The sequence below is a fragment of the Eleginops maclovinus genome, chromosome 8 (genome assembly GCF_036324505.1).
Source record: "Eleginops maclovinus isolate JMC-PN-2008 ecotype Puerto Natales chromosome 8, JC_Emac_rtc_rv5, whole genome shotgun sequence".
In the NCBI taxonomy this organism is placed as follows: Eukaryota; Metazoa; Chordata; class Actinopteri; order Perciformes; family Eleginopidae; genus Eleginops; species Eleginops maclovinus.
The window spans coordinates 2,154,211-2,180,969 of record NC_086356.1 but is presented as its reverse complement, the minus strand read 5'-3'; the positions used below and the strand labels follow the sequence as shown (position 1 = coordinate 2,180,969).

Here is a 26,759-nt window from a genome sequence, read left to right as displayed (position 1 = left end):
TCATGTATTATATAAGTATTAAAGTGTTATTCTACTACTTAATACTTAAAAATGTGTCTTCAAGTCTGCATTTATGTAGCATCTTTAATGATTCTGCATTACTTCACATTTATAAACCAAACACTATCTCTATAAAGAGGTCATTTTGCAGTGAGAGATGTTCTTTAGATGCTGTTATTAATGAGATATTACAGATACTTCAGTGCTATTGGTTATTCAAGTTTGATAGCAGCTCTTTGAGTAAGTAAAACAACTCTGGAGCTAAACCAAAAGTTGCATGATCCCTGTCTGACTTGTTCTGCATCGTTTTGAGCTTAGTAAAATTAAAGATGTTTTAAAATTGGGAATAGGGAGCCGAAATAATTGACATAAAGCTTTATTTAAATATAGAAGTACAAAATGTACAAGGTGCTTTACGGAATGGCACTCCCCTCAGATCAAATGGAAAAGGAACTATTAGGAAACATGCAGCAATATAATATAACATTTGAACAGTTTAAGGAGGTTAAAAAGATACGATAATAACAATAAATTAATTACAATAAATAATTATTCCTCTCAGAAAAACAAAGACATGTTCTCCCTGTATTATTAAATTAAAAATGTTGTCATTTAATGTCAAATGAAACGTGTTAAAGGGAGCAGGAGTGCCCGCTGAATGTGTGAATGGTTGACTGTTGCCATGGACACAATGCTCCGTTGCCCGGTGCTGTGTCTACCGCGCCAGGAAAGACTCTCGCACTCTGATTGGCTACCTTTTCTCACCAGACATCGTACAACTTACCCCATTGGACAGCAGATACGGCTCTGGCGCGTGGTTGTGTTTCCCACTCGCGGATTGGCCGGAAATGTACGGGACTAGGTAGCGCCGCATGCTGTTTGTGAGCTGTGATTGGCCAGACAGCCAAGGTAGGCTGTTCCGCTCGCGGTGGCTTCATATAAATACTGTTCGCTGCCGGCCTGTCAAACACTGGGAAGTAACACACCGAGTGTTAGGTATTACCCCCTCTGGAGTTAACTTCACACACAGGTGAGAAGCTTCACTTTGAACTTCATGTATTTAATACCAAAGGCAGCACGCAAAAACATGGCTGTGTTTTTGGGTTCCTCTCGTTTTTTATGGCTGTTAATTCTTCAGGATAGTTCTAGAGAATATAACTCCCGGCTGGTTATTGGTGGGATTTTGATAGATTCGTACATGATGAGTCAGGGTTGCACTTCTCGGAATTGATAGAAATATCTCTATTACAAATATGATCAAACACAGGTTAGTTAAGGCTTAATTAAACTGTTGTGTGTACGTTTTTTCCTCAAAACTTTACTGAACTATTATTCCAGTACATAAACATCAGTTTTCATTCAGGAATTTAAGTGTTTAAGAATGTGTTAAATTGTTAGGCTTTTTTACTATGCATAATTTTAAAAAAGTGTTGTATAATTCCATTAAGAAAAGCGTAACACAATGAGGAAATGTTGAGAAATTAGTGGATGAAATATGTTCCTAAAGTGTCAATTCTAGCCGTTGGACAGGAAGTGGGTCCGTCAGCTATTTCGTCCGGGTTGCAATCTAACTGTCTAGTGCGGGATGTTTTTATCATGACATAGCTAATTCGGTGTCCTGAATATATGTTTTTTAATCTACTTTATATTTATTTTTAAGCACTGAAACCCTAAGGTTAGACAAACTTCTCACCATCGACCCTTCAGTGTGACTAGGGTTGACAGATTTCGGACTTAAATTCCAGGAAATCCTGCTGCCCTTTCACCCAGTTTCCTCCATAACGTGATCGCCAAACACAAGCATTTGTATCTAGCCGGTAAGGTACGTCACATTTTTACTAGCAAAATGGTCAAACCTGGCTAGGGAAAAGTCCTGCTTGTGCATTTTGAAGAAGCTAGTATTAGCACATATCTGTGTATGGTTTGGTAAGCTTAGCTAGGGGGGTGTGCAACCGGTGTGTCGTTAGTGTGGTTAGGTTTTAAACACCAAGCAGACGGATGATAGAATCTCAAGCTCCGTACATACTGACAGTAGTGTCTCGACGTTAGCTAACCTGCTCGTTGGTCAGTGATCTCAGTAACCTTGCCAGAGGGCTCCTCTTACATCAGCTGAAACATAGCTTTATACCTCTTACAGTGACACACAGATGATGTCTAATATTACCAGAGGTCTGACGTGGTTTGAAACCTAATTTGCCTGATGGAGCTCTCCTTTTCCAGTTTATTCTGAGGGCTTGTGCTCCAAGTGACCAGCACCCTGTTTATTCATCCATTCACGACACACCTACTGTACAACACACATATTGATCACATTAAAATAAAAGCTAAACCTCTTCTCCACCCTCCAGGATGCCAGGATCAGCCCCTATCAGTTGCCTGGGACCATGGCCCAAAGACGTGGGCATCATTGCGTTGGAACTGTACTTCCCGTCGCAGTACGTGGACCAGACGGAGCTGGAGCAGCTGGACGGGGTGTCAGCTGGGAAATACACCGTGGGGCTGGGCCAGGACCGTATGGGCTTCTGCTCGGACTGCGAGGACATCAACTCTCTGTGCCTGACGGTGGTGCAGAGGCTGATGGAAAGGAACAGCCTGTCCTACGACAGCGTGGGTCGACTGGAGGTCGGCACCGAGACCATCATAGACAAGTCCAAGTCCGTCAAGACGGTCCTCATGCAGCTGTTTGAGGACTCTGGCAATACAGATGTCGAGGGCATTGACACCACAAACGCCTGCTACGGCGGCACAGCAGCACTCTTCAATGCTGTCAACTGGGTGGAGTCTAGCTCCTGGGATGGTGAGTGAACAGGATGGTGAACATTTGGGCGTGTTTTCATTTTAATATTGTTGTTTTCTTCTCTTATGGAAGTGTAGTATTACTCAGGAGTAGTTATTGCCTGTCTCTAATCAGCCTCGCTTTACTTTTTGTTGAAGACTTTATTTGATCCTTGTGTATTCCTTCTGTAACCTGTGTCCTTGTGTCTCCCCCCTGCAGGCCGTTATGCTCTGGTGGTAGCGGGGGACATTGCTGTTTACGCCACAGGAAGTGCGCGGCCTACAGGAGGGGCTGGTGCGGTGGCCATGCTGGTGGGGCCCAACGCTCCTCTGGCCTTTGAACGAGGTCAGTGATTATGTTTGTTGTGCTCGATGATCAGGCAGCTCTTCAATCATTGACTGATTGATAAGACCCCACTGTCAATCAGCTGATCCCATCATCCCACTGTTTACCTACTGAAGTGCTCACTCAGCTGATCAGATCTGCTCTGCTGTTGCATTGAGGCTTCTTTCAGGATCTTTGTTACTTCTTATTCTTTTAATTAATTATAGACAGATGTGTTTTGAAACGTCAGCAGGAAGTCATACATGCAGAGTAGTACTTATAGAAGAAGCTAAATGGATCTGCTGTGTCTTCCTGCAGGTCTGCGAGGAACCCACATGCAGCATGCGTACGACTTCTACAAGCCCGACATGTTGTCCGAGTATCCTGTGGTGGATGGCAAGCTGTCAATCGAGTGCTACCTGAGTGCGTTGGACCGCTGCTACTCTGTGTACCGCAACAAGATCCACGCGCAGTGGCAGAGAGGTGGGTTAAAGCTGACTCTGTGATCAGTTTAGACTGAGCCTCCCACATTAAAAAGTGAAGGCTTCTTTGTGTACCTGACAGGACAGATGTGGATGTTGTTGAAATTCATTCTACTGCATGGATATTCAGGTCGGTCTTATTTAGTTTACAAAAAAGCAGAAGTTGTGAATCGTATGTGGGCTGGGCTGATGCTAATGTCAGCCATGCAGAGTTTATGTGTGTCTAGCTGCGAATGAAAGAATCCAGGGAGAAAACACACTGTCACGTTAACATGATCTCACAGCAGTTTGCATTATAGTCTGTTTAGTACCCTACGCTTTAAACTATCTGCACGGGTAAGAGTCGTAATATTCCAGTTGTGTGTTGCTTCTTCTTCTCCTCCTCCTGTTTGCTCTGATAGTCCGAGTCCCTCTTTGCTCTCTCACAGCTGATTAGTTAAGAGGTTTAGGACTTCACCGGCTCGCTGCGCTAAGAAGTTTACCTCAGTTCACTGACCATAAAGTGTTTAAAGAGATGAGCCTTTAACCTCATGGTTCCACATTTACAATATGTGAGACTGTGAGGCTAATTATGAAGCAGAAATGAGAAGTACTACATCAGAGCTCCACTCTCCAGGCTTCATATGATGGGCTGTGTTTGCACATCAGCTCGTTAGCATGAGGTGTGTTCCTGACCTTTAAATGAGCTCAGCTGATGTTAGGTGCCTAGAGCGGTGTGCAAAGAGGAGAACCCGGACTTGTGGTCTGTGCACATAAAGCACTTTTTATTTCAGTTCCACTGTACAGACAAATTCACATTTAGTCAGGAGTTAGTTCTCATGGATATATTTTAACCCAGTCTAGACGTTATCCTCTTTTAACCATTTCCTTGTTATGTGTTCCAATATTGCTACTCGTATTACAAGGACTATGTAAGGGTATGTCTTCTGGATCTCTTTTGGAGCTTTTTCAGTTATTACAAGTGAGTTGTATCTATAGAAATACCAAAAACACCTCACAGTGTTGAAGAAGCTTTACATCACCTAATTATGACTCTGATCTATCTCTGCTCTGTGCCAGCGAAGTCAAACTGTGTGTAGTGAATTCCTGAGATCCTTTTGAAGCAGTGTGTTCTCGGTGTTGATCCTGGTTCCTCTTCCTCACAGACGGCTCGGAGGAGCGCTTCAGTCTGGACGACTTCGGCTTCCTGGTCTTCCACTCTCCGTACTGCAAGCTGGTGCAGAAGTCTCTGGCGAGGCTGATGCTCAACGACTTCCTAAGCCACCCCAACCCCAACACGGAGACGGGCCCCTTCACAGGCCTCGACGCCTTCAGGTACACTCGCAATAAAGTCCGCTTTAAGTGAAGAATAAAGGATTTCCACATCATCATCATTTCCATGCTCCAGTCCCGCTCTATTTTATGGCTCCACGAGGAAACCCTTTGCTCATCATGTGTGTGTTTTTGAATCCCAGAGATGTGAAGCCAGAAGAGACGTACTTCGACCGGGACGTGGAGAAGGCTTTCATGAAGGCCAGCATGGATCTGTTTGAGAAGAAGACCAAGCCCTCCCTGCTCGTCTCCAACCAGAACGGAAACATGTACACCCCCTCCGTCTACGGCTGCCTGGCATCCCTCATCGCCACGTAAGTCTCAGAGTCACGCTCCTGTCTGTCTGAACACTCGCTGCAGAGGGGGCAGGAAGTCCTCCAGAGTCCAACCTGGTGCTTCTTCCTCTTAAAGTGAACGCATCTTCACTTCAGTTGTTCAGTGTCTCTGCAGACAGAACCCTTTTAGACTGTAAACGACTCAAAGCTCCTGGCTGAATGAGCCAGATGAAGAAGTGGTGTGTAAGTAGAATCTGTTTCCTCTGCTGCAGACACACCTCCTCACAGATAGCCGGACAGAGGGTGGGCCTCTTCTCCTACGGCTCAGGATTCGCTGCCACTCTGTACTCCCTCAGAGTCACACAGGACCACACACCAGGTGAGGTGCCGCTGCTTTGGAGGTAGAGGAAGTAGAGTCCTGATAAAACTGTGAAACTAACTGAAGGTTGACTCTGTTGCAGGATCTGCTCTGGACAAACTGGTGTCCAGCCTGAGCGACCTGAAGGTCCGCCTGGACTCCAGGAAGAAGGTTTCTCCGGCCGTCTTCTCCGACAACATGAAGCTGAGACAGGAGACGCATCACTTAGGTATGACCTCACTGTCCCTGCTGCAGCGTATATGCATGTAAATAGAGATGTGCGAGAGCAGAATGTAAATGAAATACTGTGCAGTGAAATAATAACATCGTGTTGCTGTGAGATGCTAACGGATGTAGCTATAGGCTATAATGTTAGGAAGTGTAAATGCATCATTTGGTATTTTCGATCCTGCATTTCTCACTCCCCTCCTCTTCCTCCCTCCGTCCACGCAGCCAGCTATGTCCCCCGCAGCTCTGTCGACGATCTGTTCCCGGGGACCTGGTACCTGACCCGGGTGGATGAGAAGCACCGCAGGGAGTACGCCCGCAGCCCCCTGAGCAGAGAGCTGCCCGCTGAGCCAGAGGTGGTCCGCTCCGGCACCGCCACCGAGGTATCTATCCATGATATCTAAAGTACATCCGGATCATTCATAGCTGCTTTTTGAGGCTCTATGAATTATTACTGTGATAGAAACTCCCAGTGGAGGGAATATTAGCCTTTGTAGACCATTCACATGCACTAACACCTACAGGACACACTACAGGAAAGGGAAACCCCCATAAAGCAGAATAAGGACTCTTTAATTTGTTCATTAACCTCCCTGTTTTCCTCCACCAGCACATCCCCAGTCCAGCCAAGAAGATGCCTCGCATCCCAGCAGCCCCGACCAGCCCTGAGGCTGCTGTCAGCAACTGAAAGCCTCCCTCCCCCCGCCCCACCCCCCACCCCCCACCTGAGAGGAGCTCCAACAGTGTGGACAGAACAAGACGACTCTAGAGGTCAGGAGTCTAGCAGGAGACCAGAGTCAACTTAGTCATAGTGGAAGCTGTGGACCCCCCCCCCCCCCTCAGCTGTCCACACCTCCACACTGGGAAACAACAATCATTTCTTCTAGCGATCCTTTATTTCAGTGCACAGATGTGTGCATGCTGATCTCCATGGGAACGGTCACACTTCCTGCTGGCGGCTGGCAGCCAGAGACAGGAAGAGGAAAATGGACATGATTAAAAGATCAAAGGGAAGACGATGTGTTAGTCTGCAGCCTCTCCGCTGCTTCTGTTCAATACCTCAGTTTTTTTTATGAATGGAAGTGGAGCGTGTCATGTGACCAAACATCGGGAACAGACGTACTCAAACTGCTGCTGCACGCCTTGAATGCTGGGAGACAGAAGACGTCCCCCGTCCCACACAGACGCTTAAAGGATTTTAGGTTTTTTATTTGCCTTTAATTGCCATGAAATGTCTAAACCATGGATCTGAGGAGCCGCAGCCCATTTTAATTCCACCATCCATGATCAGAAAAGGTTTGAAATAGGAATAATAATTTCACTCGTTGTTTTTTAGCAGAGGGCCTACACGATACATGTACGTCCCTGTGAATAATGTGACAGCCTATTTTTTAAAACTCTATATACCAGAAACATATATACAGTGTATTCTAAATATCTCTAAAGTTATATATTTTTTAGATTAGAAAATAATCTACGAGCTAAAACTATTTTGGTGAAAAATCTCATAATGGAAGGAAAAATGTGCAATTCTGGATTTTATTGGACATGTTTTTGGGGACTCAATTAATAATTAGGTTGAAAAAGATTGTCAATTGTTTTCCAGATCACTTAGAAACCCCACATGTAGTGTCCCTCTCACCAACACACACATTCAACCTCTGACGGGAAAATGAATGACTCGTACGTTAGATTAGGAAGTCAGTGGGTTTAGACTTTTCCAAACCATGCCGGGACACGTTTGAAACTCAGTCAGGAAGATGCAACTCATATTCACTCATCCTCACGTTGGAGAAGTCTGCCCAGCTGAGGTTTACACTGCTCACACTACCAGTCTATAGAGCCCTGCAATAATCACTACCTCCACCAGGCTCAGTGTGGCTGCTGCTGTGCTAATGCTATCAATGAGTGCAGACCATTCCAGACTGAAGGCTGTATCTGTTATGCAAGACTCGTGTGTGTTGGGACTTCAGCTATAGTTGCTACGGATGTGTGGTAGAGTCCAGTTTTCATTGGCTGACGTCACAGCCGCTCATTCTGAAGCCTTAAAGTCAAAGGGCTGTTAGAGAGGTCCGCTTCCTATCTGAAGACAGCAAATGTTTGTTCTGTTTTGGGTTTTTTTTTAAATGTCATTGTTGCTTTTCTTCGTCGTCGACAATAACTTGACGACTGCAAGAAGAAACCAAAAGGAAAACATCAGCCTTAAAAGCTCCCAGTCGTTCCTGCTGATGTTGGACCGGCTCCAGCACTCAGACGGTTAACGTGGAGGTTCTGGAGAAGCCTTTTCAATACGACTGGACCGTGAGACCACACTTCTCCTCATAGTGTACAGATCTTATTTTTAATGTACAGCGGCATCACCTGAGTTTTCTTGGTCTGACTGGAACATTTTGTCTGTGGGGCATGTAGGGCCCGCCTCAAGGTCACATGACCTTTACTAATGTAAATGTACAGTGCACACTAAGAATGTTATACGCTGTGTAGATAAACAGAGTCATTTTATCCAGACGGTTTGTCTCAATGTGTAGATATGCAGAATAAATGGACAGAACATGCGTGGTGTGTGTTTGGCTGTATTTTTCAGAGCTATGGGGATCCAGGGGAGTGAGAGGCCGGGCAGCTGGGCTTAAGTAGGTCTTGGGGCACTGGCCAGGTGTCCCCAGTTAGGCTGATTGGCCTCATCAGCTCCACCCCCCCTCCAAAGACTTGCAACACACACACACACACACGGCTCTGGGGCCATCGCAATATAACCCAAGTTTTCATCCGGTCTGTGCCTCTGTTACCTTTACAATGCAAGGCAATAAAACAAGTTCCTATACTTTAAGGCTTTGCAGAACCCCCCCCCCCCCCCTCCCTCATAACAAGAAAATGGAGAAGATTTCAGAGGAAACGAGAGGAAACATGCTGTGTTTAGCAGAATTGTTCCTCGTCACCCATTAAACACCGAGTGAGCTTCAAAGCTAATCAGCCACAGAAGTGATGACCCACTCCATGAAGTGAGACTGCGTGGAGGCAGAGTAAGACAGCAGGTTTGTAATATAAAAAAACTTTATTAAGTTTATTAACAAATACGATGAATAACGAACAATATGTACACAACCTTTCAAAACACAGGACAGGTCTACGGTTTAAAACGAGTAAAAGGCTTCAGAAGTGACAACAGATTGCAAATATGTGCGTCCTGGTCCTCACATGGTGTCCACACCGCGGATCCTCCGAGCCAGCTGCAGGTCTCGGGGGAACAGGGTGACCCGCTTGGCGTGGATGGCACACAGGTTGGCGTCCGAGAACAACAAGATGAGAAACGCCTCTGCAGCCTGGGAGGACGAGGGGGGAGAGAAGCAGCTGCTGTTATTTAAAAGAAACAACCGTGTTGGTTTATTACTATCAACAACAACAACAACAAGCGTTATCTACAAAGCACATTTCATGCACCAGGTTTAGCTAACAGTGCTTCAACGAGGCACACTGCTCAGAGCAGGGGTGCCCAACCAGTCGATCAGCTATCCTGCTTCTGTTGTGTACAATAGGCCTACATTAAAACTTCCAACCTCTTAAATAGGCACAATGAACTGCTGATCGCGTGAAGCAGTGTGTAGATGTGTACAGCTGTAGTAAGGTAGATCAGGCATAATCAAAGAATCTCACGCGCTTCTTTCTATCTGCGCACGCATGGTTACTAGGTTCTAACTAAGGACTCGGAAGGGCGCGAGAAGCTTGACTAGAGCGAGTGGATACTACCATGGCGGCAGAAGCTAAACAATCTCAAACTTATCATTATCATTCTTTGTGGGAGGAGGATTATTTTTGTCTTATCTGCAATCAAATGTGGCTTTACCACAGAAAGGGAATTTGAAGCGGCTATTCAAGACGGTCCACAAGAGCTATGATACAAACTTCCCAGCTAAATCTCCACTGCGCGCCCGAAAAGTCAAGGAATTGAAAAGTCAGCTAGCAGCACAACAGTCAATTTTTACCAGGCCCAATGCCACGAGTAAGGCTGCAACCACAGCTTCTTATCGTGTCTGTCGTGTTCTTGCAAAAGGAGAGAAATCTTTCAAGGATGGTGAGATTGTGAAAGAAGCGTTCATGGAAGCCGCAGATGCGCTTTTTAAAATCGAAAGGAGATTGTGTTTGCTATTCAGGATGTGCAGCTATCAAGACATTCTGTTACACGCCGATGCGAGGGAATGGCGGAGGATGTTGAACAGCAATTGAGGAATGATATTGACACATGAGTGTTTTTCTCTGCAAGTCGATGAATCCACTGATGCTGTGTGTGTTCATTAGAATGGTTTTCGACAATATGAGTGTAAAAGAAGAGCTGCGGACCATTTTGCCTCTGAAAGGGCACACAAGAGGCACAGATATTTTTCAGGTTTTTAATGGAATTCATTAGTAAGAGCAAGTTGCCCCTCTTCAAACTCGTCTCCATTACAACCGATGATTGGACGTACTGCTGGGTTCATTGGATTGTGCAAACAGTCTGAATCTTTCCCGGATTTCCTGAATTACCATTGTATAATTCACCAGCAAGGGTTGTGCGGGAAGATTTTAGATATGAAAGACGTGATGGATGTGGCTAACAAGATGGCCTGTTCTGTTCGGGCCAGGAGTCTGCAGAGGCGATTATTCCGTGCGCAACTGGAGGAGACCGGTGCAGAACACACAGATCTGCTGCTGCACACAGACGTAAGGTGGAACGCTTTTCTAAATTGTTGCCCGAAATTAAAGAATTTCTGAAACGTTCAAACCATGCTGAATATATACAGCTAGAAGACAGTCAGTGGCTCTTGGATTCAGCCTTTCTTACTGATCTGACTGACAAGCTCAATCACTTGAATCTGGAGCTGCAGGGTAAGAACAAACACATCATCAACATGATCCGCTCCGTGAACACCTTTAAAAGCAAGGTTACAGCTGCTATCGAGCAGGATGCAACAGTGTGATCTGCAGAACTCTCCACACATGGACACAGAACTTAAGCGTCAGGGCAAAGACTGTGCGGAGCTCGAGAGTGCACGTTATGATGATCAAGTGCAAAGCGTCTCGTCAGAATTCGACAGGCGCTTTACTGACTTTGCATCCATTGAGCCTGTTGTCAGTTTTCCATTTGGGGAGAATATAGATGTGGATTGTATAACGTCCATCACTCTTCAACCTGGATAGCGGTGCTATTGAGAATGAGATCCTCACACTAAATAATGACATTGAGCTCAAATCAAAAGCTACACCTGACACAAACGTCCAATTCTGGAATCGAATGCAGAAAGAGAAGTACCCCAACCTCAGACAAACTGCAAAGAAGTTGACTGCACTTTTTGGATCAACATATTTGTGTGAGTCTGCCTTCACATGACATCATTAAGTCAAAATACAGATCCACCAGGACTGATGACCACCTTGCGGCCTGCTTACAGCTGGCACTCAGCTCCTACTGTCCGGACTATGAGAGACTAGCTTCCTCCTCTCAGTGCCAGAAGTCCCACTAAGGTAGAGAACCACTTTTCCAACTTAAATTAGGCATTGTATTAATTGGGTTGTATGTTGTCGCGTTGTTTCGGGCCAGTCCTAGGCCTACTTGTGCTTATTCTTTGCACGACGTACATTTACTTCAATAAATGTATCATTATTGATAAAACTTGATCTTTGTGTCAGAAATTGTGTTATTATATAGGTGCACAATTAATTGTGGCTACGCTATGGCTTTCGATAGACCTCGACACCATCAACTTTAAAAGTAGATCTTGGTTCAAAAAGGTTGGGCACCCCTGGCTCAGAGTGTGTGCCTTGGAGGTGGAGGAGACGTCTTACCTCCTGCAGAGCCATCAGAGCGTAGACCTGCCACCGCATATAGTCACCGGCGTAGCTCTGGCACACCTCACGAACCTGAAACAAGGAACCGAGATTTAGGCTCAGGTCACAGGAGGTCACGGCAAGCATTTCAGCTCCATGCAGTTTACACATTGTACAAAGCAACCCTAAGCCCCTTCTGCAATCCTTATCGGCTGATATTAAACTGCACTAAGGAGAAGGATACATTTAGCCAGGATGAGGAGCCCCAAACCCAGAGGACATTGGTCGTGTTTGTTGTGGATTTGTTTAGAATTTCTAAGGAGAGCCGTTCCCCACACCATCTTCTCTTGAATACAGAGACAGATATGACAGTCTGCTCGTGGTTCGCAGCTGTTCCACTCACCAGGCGAGAGAAGGGGGCCTTCCTGAGCAGGAGGTCGGTGCTCTTCTGGTACTTGCGGATCTCCATCAAAGCGCGGGTCCCCGGTCGAAACCTTCTTTTCTTCAGAGCCTTTTGGGGCCTCTCTGGAAAACAGATGCAGAGTGTTTATAGTAATGAGGACACCAGGAAACCTTCCTACAGCTTGGATAAAAGAGCTTCTGGAGCATGCTTTCAAATGCTAGTTTAGCTAACCTGCCCCGTTTCTTTATCTTGCATCAGTTTTGATAAAAGCACTGACAGGATCTTAATCATTAGTCTAAGGATAACCCAACTTCACCTAACGGCCCACTCGTTCTTGGGGACCCGGGAGTTGAACCAGGGGCCGGCTGTTGGGAGCGACGGCGGGGTGTTGCGCCCTTCCGGCGGCTGGCAGAAGTGTCGTGACGCATCGTCTCCAACACACAGTCCAGGAGCAGAAGAAAGACTGCAGCAAAGTCTGACTGTAAAACATTGAGGACATTATGTTTAATTAATCAGAAAGCAACCCTTCAGGTCTTTATGCATCCCAGTAACTTATTTACACTACAACTTTGAAATAGACCCTTCATATTTCCCCTTATCATCAGCAATCTGAGGCTTCTGTTTTAAGGGCTGAGCTGCAAACACAATAAATGAAACCCGATGGAGAGCTCAGATGTAAGCTGTAAAGCATATTCAAGTATCAAGAATAATTTAGCCCCGTTTGATTGATTTTGCTCACGTGATGTTCTTCTGAATGGACACTCCTGTTGCAGAGACGATAAAACACAGCAAACATTTTTGGATAAGGAAACCACACGACGTGTTAGAAAACATGTATGTTCCTCCCTTAGTGTAGAGCTAACCAAGTAGCTCAAAACTAGCACAAGAACACTGTAACTAACAGCCGCTTTAAATCGCTGTTTGGGGACAAATGCATGCAAGTCTACAATTTTATTTACGTGCACACCTCTTTGATGAACTTTAAGATATAGTTTGTTAACCAATAAAGTAACTGTAAACTTACCCGTTCAACAATTTCCACGAACTCAGTGTTTAGTAAAACGCTCTGACCGAACATTCAGCACATCAACATCGAGCTGACAATTCAAACGACGCCTTTCCACCGGTTCAACCAATCAGCTTTAAACAAGTGGGGGCGGGGTTACGTATTTGGGAGCACTTGGTAAGTTACAACGACACTTTCTAAATGGGCGGGAATAAAAGCGACAGTGTGGTTCGGTAACGTTGCTTGTAAACACCGGGCTGAAGCCATGGATGTATTAGGCGCACTTTGAAGCAACACCAGCGGTAAAGACCATAACAAGTCTTTTAATAAGTAATTCGGGTCCACGAGGCAGGTAGACTTCAAATACAAACTGAAGTTAACCTAGTCTTTCTTCTTGCTTATTTAACACACAATAATGTATTGCAAAACTACTCCATACAATGGTTATTTAGAGATACTTAACACACATTCAAAATCCATTGACCACATCATTTTATTTTGTATTTAGTACATTGATGTATTACTGGCTACATAATATAACATATTTTGGTCCAAGAGAAGACATTTAGTGCATTTTATTCAGTGTCCATAATCTGAACAGACTCGTCGACCTTGACCAGAGGGATCGGGGTCACAGTTTTGGTCAGGACCGCCGTGGTGCCGGGCTTATACCTGTACTGTCCCTCTCTGAAAAAGACAAGGAGAAACAGGCTTATTATGTGTCGCTTAGAGATCTCTGTAAAGTCAATACTTCTTGTAGTTGAGTAAAGTACAAGTACTCAGATCTTGTACTTGAGTAAAGTAGAAGTACTCAGATCTTGTACTTGAGTAAAGTAGAAGTACTCAGGTCTTGTACTTGAGTAAAGTAGAAGTACTCAGATCTTGTACTTGAGTAAAGTACAAGTACTCAAGTCTTGTACTTGAGTAAAGTAGAAGTACTCAGATCTTGTACTGAGTAAAGTAGAAGTACTCAGGTCTTGTACTTGAGTAAAGCGAAGTACTCAGATCTTGTACTTGAGTAAAGTAGAAGTACTCAGGTCTTGTACTTGAGTAAAGTAGAAGTACTCAGGTCTTGTACTTGAGTAAAGTAGAAGTACTCAGTTCTTGTACTTGAGTAAAGCGGAAGTACTCAGATCTTGTACTTGAGTAAAGTAGAAGTACTCAGATCTTGTACTTGAGTAAAGTAGAAGTACTCAGATCTTGTACTTGAGTAAAGTAGAAGTACTCAGGTCTTGTACTTGAGTAAAGTAGAAGTACTCAGGTCTTGTACTTGAGTAAAGTAGAAGTACTCAGGTCTTGTACTTGAGTAAAGTAGAAGTACTCAGATCTTGTACTTGAGTAAAGTAGAAGTACTCAGGTCTTGTACTTGAGTAAAGTAGAAGTACCAGAGTGTAGGAATACTCTGTCACAGTGAAAGTATTCTAAATGTTCCTCCAGTGAAAGTAGAAAGTACTCAGGTCTTGTACTTGAGTAAAGTAGAAGTACTCAGGTCTTGTACTTGAGTAAAGTAGAAGTACTCTGATCTTGTACTTGAGTAAAGTAGAAGTACTCAGATCTTGTACTTGAGTAAAGTAGAAGTACTCAGGTCTTGTACTTGAGTAAAGTAGAAGTACTCAGGTCTTGTACTTGAGTAAAGTAGAAGTACTCAGATCTTGTACTTGAGTAAAGTAGAAGTACTCAGGTCTTGTTCTTGAGTAAAGTAGAAGTACCAGAGTGTAGGAATACTCTGTCACAGTGAAAGTATTCTAAATGTTCCTCCAGTGAAAGTAGAAAGTACTCTCCTCTAAATGTACTTAAAGTAGTGACAGTAAAAGTAGTCATTGTCTGATTGGTCCATTTCAGAATAATATCTCTGATATGTTTTATAATGATTGATCATTAAAGTGTTCTCAGAGCTGGTAAAGGTGCAGCTAGTTTGAATGGTCTTGTATACTGCAGGGTAGCTGCTGGATTTACTCCAGGTGTACAGTACTTCAGTATTTGTACTCGGCTCACCGTTTGCCCTTCGTGGCGGGCCTGTCGTATCCTCTCAGGATCTCCACTCCGGCCGCGGTGATGACACACAGGTCCACGTTGCTGCCTGATCCCAGGTCACAGAAGATCCCGGCAGCGATGGCGTCTCGTACGAGCTGCTTCGCCTCCTCAGCTGAACGGGAAAAGGAGGAAGAGAGTAGAAGGTATTTAGATAGGATTTAGTAGGTACTGTAAAAACTTGTAATCTTTCCAAGTTTCTTTGTCTAACATCTAGTCAGAATATGTCTTTACACTTCATATAAGACCGAATAACTTAATAAGTAACAGAGCAGTGAGGTATAGGGTCCTGTTTCCAGACAATGCTTCTATCTTTTTACGTTAACGCCTCTTGGAAACATCTTATTTTGAGTTGGATCTCAGAGGAAACTAGATATTTTAGCTGATGGATCGTCACAGGGAAATGGCATACATGTTAGCAGGGATGGTTTATGTCTGATAATAAGAAGCTAATATAATAAAGAGCAGGCTCATTTTCCTGCGTCCATGTGTAAAGGGATTTTTGTGATAGTTCTCCACCCAGATGATTTAACTCGTTCTCTTGGGTTTTTTAATATCTTGTCTTCTTGTTGGGAGATGTTTATACAAAACACATCTTCCCATACATCTGCATGAGGAGATCATCTGCAATGCACAACAAACATCACATTGGTTATAGTCAGCCTCACCTCCATGTTTGGTTTGAACCTGTCCTCAAACACAGAGACAGCAGCTGCAGCTCCAGATCCTGAAAACACAATCCGACATTAGATCCTGTTTAGTTTTTCACCTTCCAGTCCGGCCTGTTCGGCACACACACAGAGGTCTACGGTACGGTCAGCTCTTACCCATGGTGAGGAAAGGCAGTTTGTCGTAGGAGCCGTGAGGGTAAACACTGTACAGCTGAGCTCCAGTCACATCCACTCCTCCAACAATCAGGGATGAACCGATGTGACCCTGGTACCTGAGGAAACAACCAGACATCACTACTGCACGCTGTCATGGGGGGAACATGTCTGCCTGCACATGCATGGATATAATACAGTTAGAAACTAAAGGGGAAAGAGACACTAAGGGTATTTCAAAGTGAGATTACAAATACGTAACTCTGTCTGCTCACCTGAACAGCATCTGTTTCAGCTGCCGGGTGACCATGGTGACGAGTGCAGGTCGCCCGGTGTTGAGCATGTGCAGTTCCACATTGGACGCCATGATCTGCGTGGTGATCTCAGCGTCTGCAGCCACGCCGGCCCCGCAGCAGCTGCAGGACACAGGGGAAAGCTTCGTAAAGTGCTCATTTCTACTGCTGCAAACCTCTTCAGAAACCAGCTCTGCCATGTCAGTTATTCCCTTCATATATGGTTGAACCTTGCACAGGTCACCACCTCCTTTTATACAATTAACATGACTTAAATTCACTTAGAGGAAGAGTCTTTCTCAGGGATTCTTAAACAAAAGCCGAGGACGAGCCTGTTCAATTAGAACAACAACAAAGCATGATGTCAATCCACATTGACACCTGGAGTAACACTGTGAGATGCTGTAAAGACAGAAATGCTGGACATACGAGTGAGGGGAAAGCCTGTGTGATGGCTCTCTACTCACTAGATGTTGGGAGCGATGTAGTGGATCTTCATGCAGTTCTTGTCGGCCACCACCATGTCGTCTGTAGCCCGGGTGTCAGCTCCCAGGATCACTCCATCCTGACAGACAGACAGGAGGAGAGAGGCTCAGCACACCTGGCTCATCCTTAAAATGGTATTGGGTACACTACAAACATTTGAAATCTTGCCAAGTATATTTGTATATATACATTTGTCACTTGATATGAGGCCTAATAACTTAAGAAGTAACACTGCAGTGAGATATAGGGCCTTGTTTTTAGACACTACATCTTAAAGAATGAATGAATCACATTTTCCTTTTACATTTTTGTTATAAAATCACCAACTAACTGAAAACTTTGGAGCATTTCTGGCTTATTATGTAACACAAAATGTCCTGATCCTGCTAAATATAGTTCTAAATAAGATTTCCCAGCCAATTCATTTGTTCTATTGGCAGATTTTTGTCTTTGGAGCAGCATTTTTCACAGTGTAACTGATACGTAAAGCAAAGGGCATATTTCCAATAACATCTGAATGTAGTCCACACTGAAGGCAGACCCTCACCTTGTAAACGATCCCAGCTATGGTGGTCCCCGTCTTTCTGGCCCCTGGAGCTTTGTAGCCGATTCTGACAAGCTGGACTCCAGAACTGCATTCCTGGGAAAAGATGAATGAGACAGACTCCTATCAACACCTGTCTCCAGAACTTCAGTGTACCAGTAATAGAGGTATAGAGAGGATACAGACAGAGCTGTGTGCCAGATGTCAGATTTGAGTCCTTCTTTATTCCCTCCACCATTTTAGCAGTGACAGTAAACACAGGGCCAGAGCTGGCTGGTTTACCTGCGGCTGTTCTCGAAGCAGAATCCCCCGGACTGCAGCTCGCAGTGCTTCACAGTGTGCAGCATGTTCACAGAGAGGCTGGATCCTGAACTGGAGTTACAACAAACGTTCGACGTAAGCCCTCAAAAGCCAAGCGGAGTGTCAGCACTTCTCAGGTTTTTACTTTTACTTTCACTTCTTTAAGGCAAGCCAAGCCTTCCTGCTCCACACTGTAAGAAATATCAGCACTCAGCACACATTTGGTCTCAAATTGAGTTTGAAATTGGATTTGTTTTTAATCAAGACTAACAGAGATGTTGTTTGTGGACACTCTTTTCTCCTAGTTCATTTTATCTTCTCCTCCTGGATCAAACCTGTCTTTAAGTAAGAAAGGATGGATCTCCGACTCTACCTGTAATAACTCAGTCTGAACTTCAGCAACGTTTATGAATTTACTCTAGGTGTGTGTACACTATTTTCTGAAAGCATAGCCTTTGTGTCACTGACTTTAAGGAATACAAATGATTAAGAAACTCATGAGAGGATACAACTGCTTAAAATATGTACTGATATTTCTTGCAGTGTATTACACATTACCCACAGCATAGTGTCACATTAAAAACTGTCAAGGAGGAACAATAAGGGATCAAACATGGTTCCTGGAGGCCTGAAATGTGACCTGGAGTAATCTACTTCCACTTTTACTCCTTGTTTTTAGTTAAGTGGAACTAAAATAACAAATGAGTGGATTGACTCACTATTCTTGGTTCATGCTGGTATCAGAGGTGTGTTTTAGGATCGTGCTGAACATAAAACTTGGACAAAATGCTTCTGTAAGGAGAAAACAAAGAAGGACTTTGAAAATAATGCATTTAATTTAATCAAACACATGATTCAGAATATTTTGTCCAGCTAGACTCTCCTCCCAGTATGATTAGCTTAATTCCTGCATAGAATAATTCCATTAGTTCTACTGAATGCTGAATATCTCACACAACAATCACGATGAAATGCTGACTGGCCAACACAGATAGAGAGGTCTCATTGAAGTTCACACACAGGTAAACCCTCCTGTCGTGTTCGTTTCTCCTCCCTTACTTTGGGGTTCCCGCTCAAATTTCTCTGGTCTGTTTTACCTCATCATCACCACATTTTATTCAGGTGTAAACAAGGATTCAGACTACTGGTAAACATGAATAACTGCAGTGAAAATACACAGAACAGAGACACTGAACATGTGTTGCAAATGAACATGGCTGTAGGTCTGTAGGTGTGAACTATCTGACAGATGAACAGGCATTAATTACCTGTGGTGGTCATTTTTGGTGTTACAAAGTGGATTAAAACCACTCAAAACTCAGTGAAAGTGGGGATTAGTAATTGTTCAAATGCCTACTGTGGAGGCCTTGAAGCAATCAGATGTAAAACACAATATTTATGATTGATGAAAGAAGTAAATCCGACCCGAACACGACGGGAGGGTTAAAAACCGTGTCAGGAAACAATATGTGGATCACAAAACAAGGTCATTTTGCATCAAATAAACATAAATAAACCCAGTTTTCTGAATAGATTCTGCAGTGTGTCCCTCCTGGCATAAGGAGGACACTGTAGAAGACATTACTGCAGATGTACCGACTGGCTGTCATGTGGTAGAACATGTAAATATGCATGTGGAAATCAGAGGACACAGATTAGTACAATCTTTAAATTAAAAGCATGGATTAATGAACTGCAGGATCAGAGTGTCAGTGCTCAGTAGAGACATGTTCATGGTAACTGAAACACTTGCTGAATGGGTGATGATACAATACATGATTATTATTAGAGTGAAGATGCTATGACCTTTAGAAAATGCTTAGACGTAGAGAGTTAGAGTAAGCCACAGCTGCATAGTGGCTCTGAGTTATCAAACAGTGTAAGATTAAGGCACAGAGATTTCAAAATATCCATCCAACAGATCATTTGTGTGAATCACGATTGAAACAGAACGGGCTGTAAAACGATTGTCCGTCTCTATGAATTGTGCACCGGAGGAACAGCAGTCATTGCAAAGCACACATTATTTAAAGTGCATCAAGATAATCTAATCAGGAGAATGCTGCAGCTTGGCAGTCCTGCAGCAGCAGGGGGTTCAGTCCATCACACACACACGGAGTGAGGCTCCTCCTCTTAAGGAAGACCAGCCTTCACAGTTTGGCTCGTGGGGTTTGTTCCAGCAGTGTCCTCATGTCCTGCAGGGCAGCCTCCACGGCCCGGGCCAGATGTGCAGCGTTTGTTTCTGTACAGCTGTTGAAGGACGACACAGCAAAGTTGATGTGGTCGTCCATGGGGTTGTAGCACACACCGTATCCGTTGGGTACGACCGGGCCGAAGCACATCACGCAGTCGGTCTTGGACGGGACCTTGGGATGAGAATGTAGGGGTCAGAAGACCGATAGCTTTGTCTAATGTGGTTCTATACACAGCGCCGGCTCATACCTGACTTGTAGAGAGCTTGTACTCTAAGGCTTTGGCGTAGGCGGGGTCCGTGTAGATGTCAGGAATGGAGACTTTCTCCTCCAGAGCGATCATCTTAAGGCCCAGGAGGTGTCGGTCTATCGCCTGGCCACTGATCGCCTGAGGGGGAGAATCATGTTAGTCAACAGATGTTTACTACTTATTAAATTACACATGCTGTAGTCTATATATTCCTTGAGCTGGAAGAACACATTCAATAAAGCTGTATTTGACTAAGCAGGGCCTCAAACAAGACGGAATAGTATGTGTGTTTTGGGGGATCTGGTGGTGCTTAGGTGAGTATTTAGACAGAAGGAGTGTGTTTAGTGGGTTGAGTCTAAATAAACTAGTGTGTGTGTGTGTTCATGGTAATGAAGGAACATGTCACAAAGGAAGAACATGATCCTCACTCAGTGCTTCTTAGATACATTCACGTATATTTGTTGACTAAGATGTATTACTAGATGTTGACGTTGCTCGTCCTGGTGCTGGGGACACTCACCATGTTAGTATACGCCCTGTGAGCATGAACAGCCTTCTCCATTAGATCTACCTTCTCTGTGTTCTGGTGACAACAGGAAAGGGAGAGAAGCATTACAACTCAAACTGATATACCACACAGAATTGTTCTGTAGAAGAACGCGGTGTGTCCCGTCTCTTCACACCTGTTTGCTGAGGTCATCGAAGGCTCTGACGAAGGCAGCGGAGGCGCTCGACGCAGACCTGATGGTATCTGTGCGGCCGAATCTGAACATACGCAGGGAGGCACTCTCGTACGTGGCACAGCAGCGCCGGTTCATCCTGCAGAGACGAGACCAGAGACAGGCTGTGGGAAAACGGACTGGTGGAGGTCATGCTCTGACAGAAGCAGGGGAGCATTAGCCTTTATCTCTTTTTAATTTAAGTTCCTATATAGCATACATTAGACTTCTACAGAGCTGTGGGGAAAATAGCTCATATGTTTAACCTATTGAAGCATGAAACACTGGACACAATAAAGGACCTGTCGACATTTTTTCATGAAGGACAACAGAAATATCACATTGCAGATATTCTTCTTCCATGTTTGGTTCCTAGATAACCCACAGTTAAGATCGACCATCATCTTAGTCTGAGTCGGGTATTTTATGCGAGTGGCTGCAGATATAAAGGCTTTGTTCAATACTTTCAAACACCTTAGAAGTCCTACTTTTACCGAGACTTTATCGAGTCAGAAGTCAAACATAAGGACCATAATCCGGACCACACACATCCCTATTGCAGCCTGCATGAAGCTCTCTGGTTAGCTGAGAGTTAAAGGCATCTTTAAAAACAATGCACCTGCCCAGCCTCTCACCTGTAGTAGGCCAGCTGAAGCGCCACCTGTATGAACGCATCGGGGCTCATCTTGTGGCTCTTTGGGATATTTTTACCAAAGTGGTCAAACACAATGACCTTGGTGTCCAGCTCCTGGGCCAGCCTGTGGGGGAGAAATGAGCCTCTCATAACCATCATAACACAACGTAAACATATATGCACTTGATATAATGCCACAGAGTGTGTTGATAAGTTAATCCCTCACATGTCCATGGCGTGCTTGGCCTCCTCGATGTCCTTCTTGGTCTCTGGTGTGATGTTGAAGTGCAGTTTTTGGGGCATGGGCAAAGGCACCATAGGAGTCCGCACCATGTCTGGCTTCCTCCTGTTTGCATCAACACAAACGATGACGTTAGGGTTGCAATCAGATAGTTATTTCTGCAAACTGACGTTCCTAACGAAGTGACATGACTCGGAAATACTTAAAGTGTCAGCTATTTAAATTCTCAAGAAGAAAAGGATCTTCAATGCTTCCTTTATTACCTCCTTTACCATCAAAAGGAAAGGAGGTAATGCACTCCCACTCCGTATATTTCATAGGGTAGGTAGGGTTGTTCATATAGTATCAGACAATCAGTGGAGAGTGGACAGAAGGGGGAAAGCAAGCAACCATTTCCCTCCCTTTCCTGCGCTCTGTCTTGTGGCTTAACTTGCTACAACAAGAACAAATCCAAACCCAAACGATCTACTTACGTGTATTCCACAACATGGTCGATCAGGGCCACTATAGGGGGGCCCTCAGCTGGGGCATGCTCATAGTTCGCCCCACATGTCCCGTCTTCTCCAATAATAAACTGAGAGAAAGAGCAGACACTTTTTGAGGACAGAACACAGAGTAAGAACGTGTGAAACATTGGCATCATCATTCAATCACCTTAGCTTATCACATCTTTTACAGCTAAATTAAATCTGTTAGAGCCAGTCAAGTCCTTCCGGTCGAAATCAAGAAGGGAAACTTTGCAACTGAACTGCAGGTCAAAGACTGAACTTGTGTGTCACCTGAAGCGTCTTGTCGAACCAGCGGTTGCCACTGTTCCACTGGCTGCCTCCTCCATGCAGCATCTGGACGGCGGCCGAGCTGCGGTACGTCTCGTCGGACACCTGAGGCATCGCTCCGTCCAAACACAGAATGAAGATGCTCCTCTGGATGGCCGACACCGATTTCTTGTTGGTCTTATCTAGAACATAAGCACGCATGAGAGTGATTTTCCGCTATCGGAGAAGACTTTACCTCGCTGAGATCAGGGGTGTTTTATCTCACCCTTGATGAGGGTGACGTAGGCCTTGCCCCAGGAGTTCCGGTGCTGGGTGGTGAGGATGCCGACGGGCTCCATGGCTGTCTGTGAGGAGCGGCAGATCCTCTCCAGCTGAACACACAGCTGATCGGCTGTCAGTGGAGTCCCGTCGCTGTTGTACACCTCCAGGTAAAAGAACTGAGTCCAGGTGGAGGAGAGACAGGGGAGGCTCAGTCAGGCCTCTCAAAGAGCCTTTCTAATTTGCCTTGTGATTCAGGGCCTGGTACAAAAAGGTGCATCTTCCAGCAGTGCTCCACTCACCTGAAAGTTGTGCACTACAGTGATGTGTGTCGGGGGCCTGGAGCTCTTGGCGTGGTTCACCACCGAGTCGCTCTTCAGGCCGGGGATACGGCAGGACGACAGCACTTTGTAGTACTGATTCATACATAGGGGCTTCGCTCCCATATACTCAACTGGCAGGGTCTCACTGCAAGAAATATGCAAGACTGAGTTGATTAGTTACTACTATTTATAAGATAAGAAAAAAATTGAAATAAAAGAAGAAATAGAAATAAACTGGCATCAGAGAAATGGTATACATACAGTTGACTATGAAGATAAATAATCTATAAACTGTCAGACAAGTAAACACTATTTATTCATGTGACAAAAAGGTATTATCCCAAATGTGGTTATGAATAGATTCTACACAAAACTACAACGCTGGGCTGTTGATAAGTAATCATATTCCAGAACAACAGAGCACAAATCAGCTGGCTCAGCGATTATTTGGGATAAATGTTAATGTAATAAGCTGCATTGTCATACTGTGGACCACCTGGATGTCAACAAGGAGAATATTATATGCACGGTACTCACTTGTCAATCATTGTCTTGAAGTCCAAAACACCTGCTATCAGTTTGGCAGCAAACCTAAACAGAGAGGACATGATCCAGATTTAGAGATGCTATGAAAACAAAAGTTCAGAAGTGATTATAAAATGACCATTTGTGATTATGGTTAAACTATCAGTATGCATTAAATCTGATCAGGTCTTAATGAAAGCTGAGCGGACATGTGATACCTTATTTGTCCCTGTTTGTCTCTGAAGTTCATGCGGGGCAAGACCAACCCGGGACTTGAATGCACCACCACAGGCAACCGGTAATCGAGATAAGCAATCTGCACCCACCACTCTGACAACTACAAAGACAGAGACAAACAGAATCAATCACAGATCAATAATACAGGTCGTATCAGGGCAACGCGTCGCAGATCATATTCCTGCACAGGTCTCACCCAGTTCTCCGTGTTCTGTGCTCTCTTCTCCAGACTCTTCTGAAGTCTCTCTCCCACCCCTCCTGCTCTCTGAAAGGCGTCCACCAGCTCCTTGGTGTGCTTCAGCTCGTCCGCCTCCACGACGGGCTCCAGAGCACTGATGTAGCGCTCACAGGTCTGCTGCAGGGGGGGCACGGGCAGAGTGGGCAATCCCTTCTGGTGGGTCAGGTATCTGCCGGACACCCGGGTCACCGACACCGGCTTCACCAGGTGACAGGGCTTCATTAGGCCACAGGGTTTCGCCATCCCCACCTTCACAGGAAGACAAAGGAGGGTACGTTTAATACGCGTGTGTGGTTAATTTTAATAATGCTAAATAAACCAACATGACTAAAATATGCTGAGTTAACTTACTTGACTTTTAAAATAAATATTGCTCAGTTGTTTTATAAAAATGCACTGTTGGAAGAAGATCCTTTACTTTAGTAAAAGTACAAATACTATGGTCTTAAATGAGTCCTTTAATAAGTAAAAGTCCTCATTTCAAAAGGTAAAAGTACAAAAGCATTAAGTTAAAGTACTCATTCTGCACAATGACCCGTTTCAGAATAATATAATAAGTACTTTCAGTTAAAAGTACTTCAAATATCTAAAGTAAAAGTACTCGTTTGCAGAATGGATGTATTCACAGTGTTATATTAATTTGGTTATTGTGTGATCCTGGTATTTACACATGTAAGAGCATGTATTGTTCGTCAATGTTAGACCAATTTAGATACTAGGAAACACTGTAGATTAGTTGTACTGCATAATACCATGTGTTCCTTTACATGTACAACATAACTGTGAGTAAGTAGGGAGTAGAGTACAAATATGCCAAGAAGGTAGATAAGTACAATACTTGAATGAATAATAAATAAAATATGTGATAAATTGTGACCATATCTAAGTGGCTCAGTCAGTAGGGGCTTGGACTGGGAATTGTAGGGTCGCTGGTTCAAGTCCCCAAACAGACTTGAAATATGGAAAGTGGACTGCTACTTGGAGAGGTCCCAGTTCACCTCCTAGGCCCTGCTGTGGTGCCCTTCAGCAAGGCACCGGACACCTCCAATCCCCCCTCCCCATTGCTACCCGGGCGCTGCACGTTAGCTGCCCACTGCTCCTAGTACTAGGATGGGTTAAATGCAGAGGACCAATTTCGCTGTGTGTATGTATGTGACTAATAAAGAGGGTTTCATCCTCCGATAAGAGTATAGTTATTGGTGGCAGTTACAACGAGGTACCGGTAGGGGGCATCCTGTGCTTATTTTCAACCTGATAACAGAACACTATGTAAACAAGAGCAGTAAGCACTATAACATTGGTAAAATCAACAAAATATTAAGATTACATTTCGGTTATCCTGTGGACTGGCAAATCTGAATAATTTTAAGTTACTTCAGTGCTCTTCAGACATGTTATTCCAGTCTGTTTGCGGAATAGCAACACAAGTGTGATGATGACCTAACTTTATGTTATCTTCTTCCCCTAACTACATTTCTGTATTTAATCCTCTATACGTAGATTCAATGTTGGACCAAGTAAAAGTGAATAAGGTACTTTCAGTCACACTTGTGCTTTGGAGTCTTTTGGCTGACGCTATATTGTATCTTAACTAAACATATTTCACCTTTCACCCATTTAGCTTAGCTAAAGGTTAACTAGCGTCCAATGCTAACAGCTAGCAAACGTTCATGTTACCTGCTTACACACATTCATGTTACCTGCTTACACACATTCATGTTACCTGCTTACACACATTCATGTTACCTGCTTAAACACATTCATGTTACCTGCTTAAACACATTCATGTTACCTGCTTAAACACATTCATGTTATCTGCTAACAGCTAGCACACATTCATGGTACCTGCTAACAGCTAGCATGGTACCTGCTAACAGCTAGCACACATTCATGTTACCGTCTACCGTTATTCAGCGTTAGCGAATTAGCATAACACATCAAGTTTCTTTACTTCAATAATGAGCAATATTAGTATCTCAGGCTCATGTTGGCTTTAAACCAGTGTCAATAAACATACTCTGCGAAAATTGCCTTACTTACCATAGTTCTGCAGCAAATGCCCCACATAGTGCATTCAAAGAAACGCCCACAGGCAGTGCCCAAAGTCCAGCAGGATTAGCTTTAAGAAAATGCTCTTTATTTCACTGTTGTGTTTGTGAAGTGAGAGCCACTGCAGACTGGCTGGAAACAATAATGACTTCCCCACTACACAAGTCAGCTGTCAGCACAGTGCATGAGAGTCACCCTGCTGGGAATGCCTCTGGAATACCACTGCCATAGAGGCTCTGTGTGTGACTGATTTATAGTCGTGTTACTCATTCTGCCAGTGACCCACTTCAGAATAATATAAAGTACACAAGTATTACCAAGTGAACTTCAGCTATCAAAAGTAAAAGTACTTGTTGCAGAATAGATTTGATATGATTATGTTTATTATATTTATCAGTTATTATACACATAAGAGCATTTAAGATTTTGGTAGATCAATTTAGATACTATAAATACTGTGAAGAGTGGAGCACTGTATAATACCTTATCAGCATATCAAGTTTTCATAGGTTGAATGTCTTATACAATACACTACAGTGTAGTTGTGTAATGACAAACTTGGGTCACAGGTTGCTCAACATGCAATATAATTACACACAAGACATAAAACAAATTATAAAAAGAAACAATAAAAATAGTTCAAGCTCAGGAGATTAGCAGTGTTGTGACCTGTGGGACAAAACTGTGGGAGACTCCTTTTCTTACAGATAATATCATGTGTGATTATCTGTCAAAAGTCAACTAATAACAGAAATGTAGTGGAGTAAAAAGTGCAATATTTGCCTCTGAAATGTAATGGAGTTTAAGTATAAAGTACCATTAAATATAAATGAATAAATAAATAAATACTCAAGTTAAATACAAATATGTCAAAGTA

At 43.9% G+C, this 26,759-nt stretch overlaps 4 protein-coding genes across 7 annotated transcripts; 1 reads left to right on the top strand and 3 right to left on the bottom strand.

The window, feature by feature from the left end:
• The first annotated feature begins 917 nt into the window (after nt 1-917).
• On the top strand, nt 918-8,309 carry hmgcs1 (3-hydroxy-3-methylglutaryl-CoA synthase 1 (soluble)). Of its 3 annotated transcripts, none has more exons than XM_063889941.1 (10): nt 918-1,030; nt 2,349-2,797; nt 2,996-3,121; nt 3,419-3,583; nt 4,728-4,896; nt 5,037-5,207; nt 5,441-5,547; nt 5,630-5,755; nt 5,980-6,137; nt 6,365-8,309. In XM_063889941.1, exons 2-10 carry the CDS (start codon nt 2,350-2,352, stop codon nt 6,440-6,442), a joined length of 1,548 nt encoding a protein of 515 aa, XP_063746011.1. In that variant the 5' UTR covers nt 918-1,030; nt 2,349; the 3' UTR covers nt 6,443-8,309. The 3 variants fall into 3 exon arrangements, with proteins under 3 accessions (XP_063746011.1, XP_063746012.1, XP_063746013.1); XM_063889942.1 differs by lacking the exon at nt 918-1,030 and adding an exon at nt 1,571-1,822; XM_063889943.1 differs by lacking the exon at nt 918-1,030 and adding an exon at nt 1,576-1,817.
• Nucleotides 8,310-8,787: 478 nt separating this feature from the next.
• Nucleotides 8,788-13,108, bottom strand: LOC134868864 (histone H3-like centromeric protein A). 2 transcript variants are annotated; one of them, XM_063890212.1, is made up of 6 exons: nt 12,981-13,108; nt 12,696-12,720; nt 12,273-12,435; nt 11,957-12,078; nt 11,572-11,646; nt 8,788-9,074 (listed from the first exon to the last, which is right to left on the bottom strand). In XM_063890212.1, exons 3-6 carry the CDS (start codon nt 12,382-12,384, stop codon nt 8,946-8,948), a joined length of 438 nt encoding a protein of 145 aa, XP_063746282.1. In that variant the 5' UTR covers nt 12,385-12,435; nt 12,696-12,720; nt 12,981-13,108; the 3' UTR covers nt 8,788-8,945. The 2 variants fall into 2 exon arrangements, with proteins under 2 accessions (XP_063746282.1, XP_063746280.1); XM_063890210.1 differs by lacking the exon at nt 12,696-12,720.
• Nucleotides 13,109-13,437: 329 nt separating this feature from the next.
• Nucleotides 13,438-17,605, bottom strand: LOC134868863 (proteasome subunit beta type-7-like). The gene is given in 8 exon segments (XM_063890209.1): nt 13,438-13,649; nt 14,958-15,720; nt 15,821-15,936; nt 16,093-16,233; nt 16,578-16,675; nt 17,144-17,205; nt 17,208-17,236; nt 17,423-17,605. Coding segments are annotated over 7 exon segments (618 nt in total). The 5' UTR covers nt 17,488-17,605; the 3' UTR covers nt 13,438-13,649; nt 14,958-15,613.
• A 649-nt stretch (nt 17,606-18,254) lies between these two features.
• crata (carnitine O-acetyltransferase a) lies at nt 18,255-26,110 on the bottom strand. Its single transcript, XM_063889762.1, has 14 exons — nt 25,874-26,110; nt 23,792-24,082; nt 23,577-23,695; nt 23,371-23,424; nt 22,813-22,978; nt 22,518-22,689; nt 22,256-22,434; nt 21,950-22,050; nt 21,462-21,581; nt 21,237-21,359; nt 20,566-20,701; nt 20,403-20,465; nt 19,883-20,020; nt 18,255-19,806 (listed from the first exon to the last, which is right to left on the bottom strand). The coding sequence occupies exons 1-14, from the start codon at nt 25,898-25,900 to the stop codon at nt 19,591-19,593; spliced, it is 1,905 nt and encodes a 634-aa protein (XP_063745832.1). The 5' UTR covers nt 25,901-26,110; the 3' UTR covers nt 18,255-19,590.
• Nucleotides 26,111-26,759: the final 649 nt, after the last annotated feature.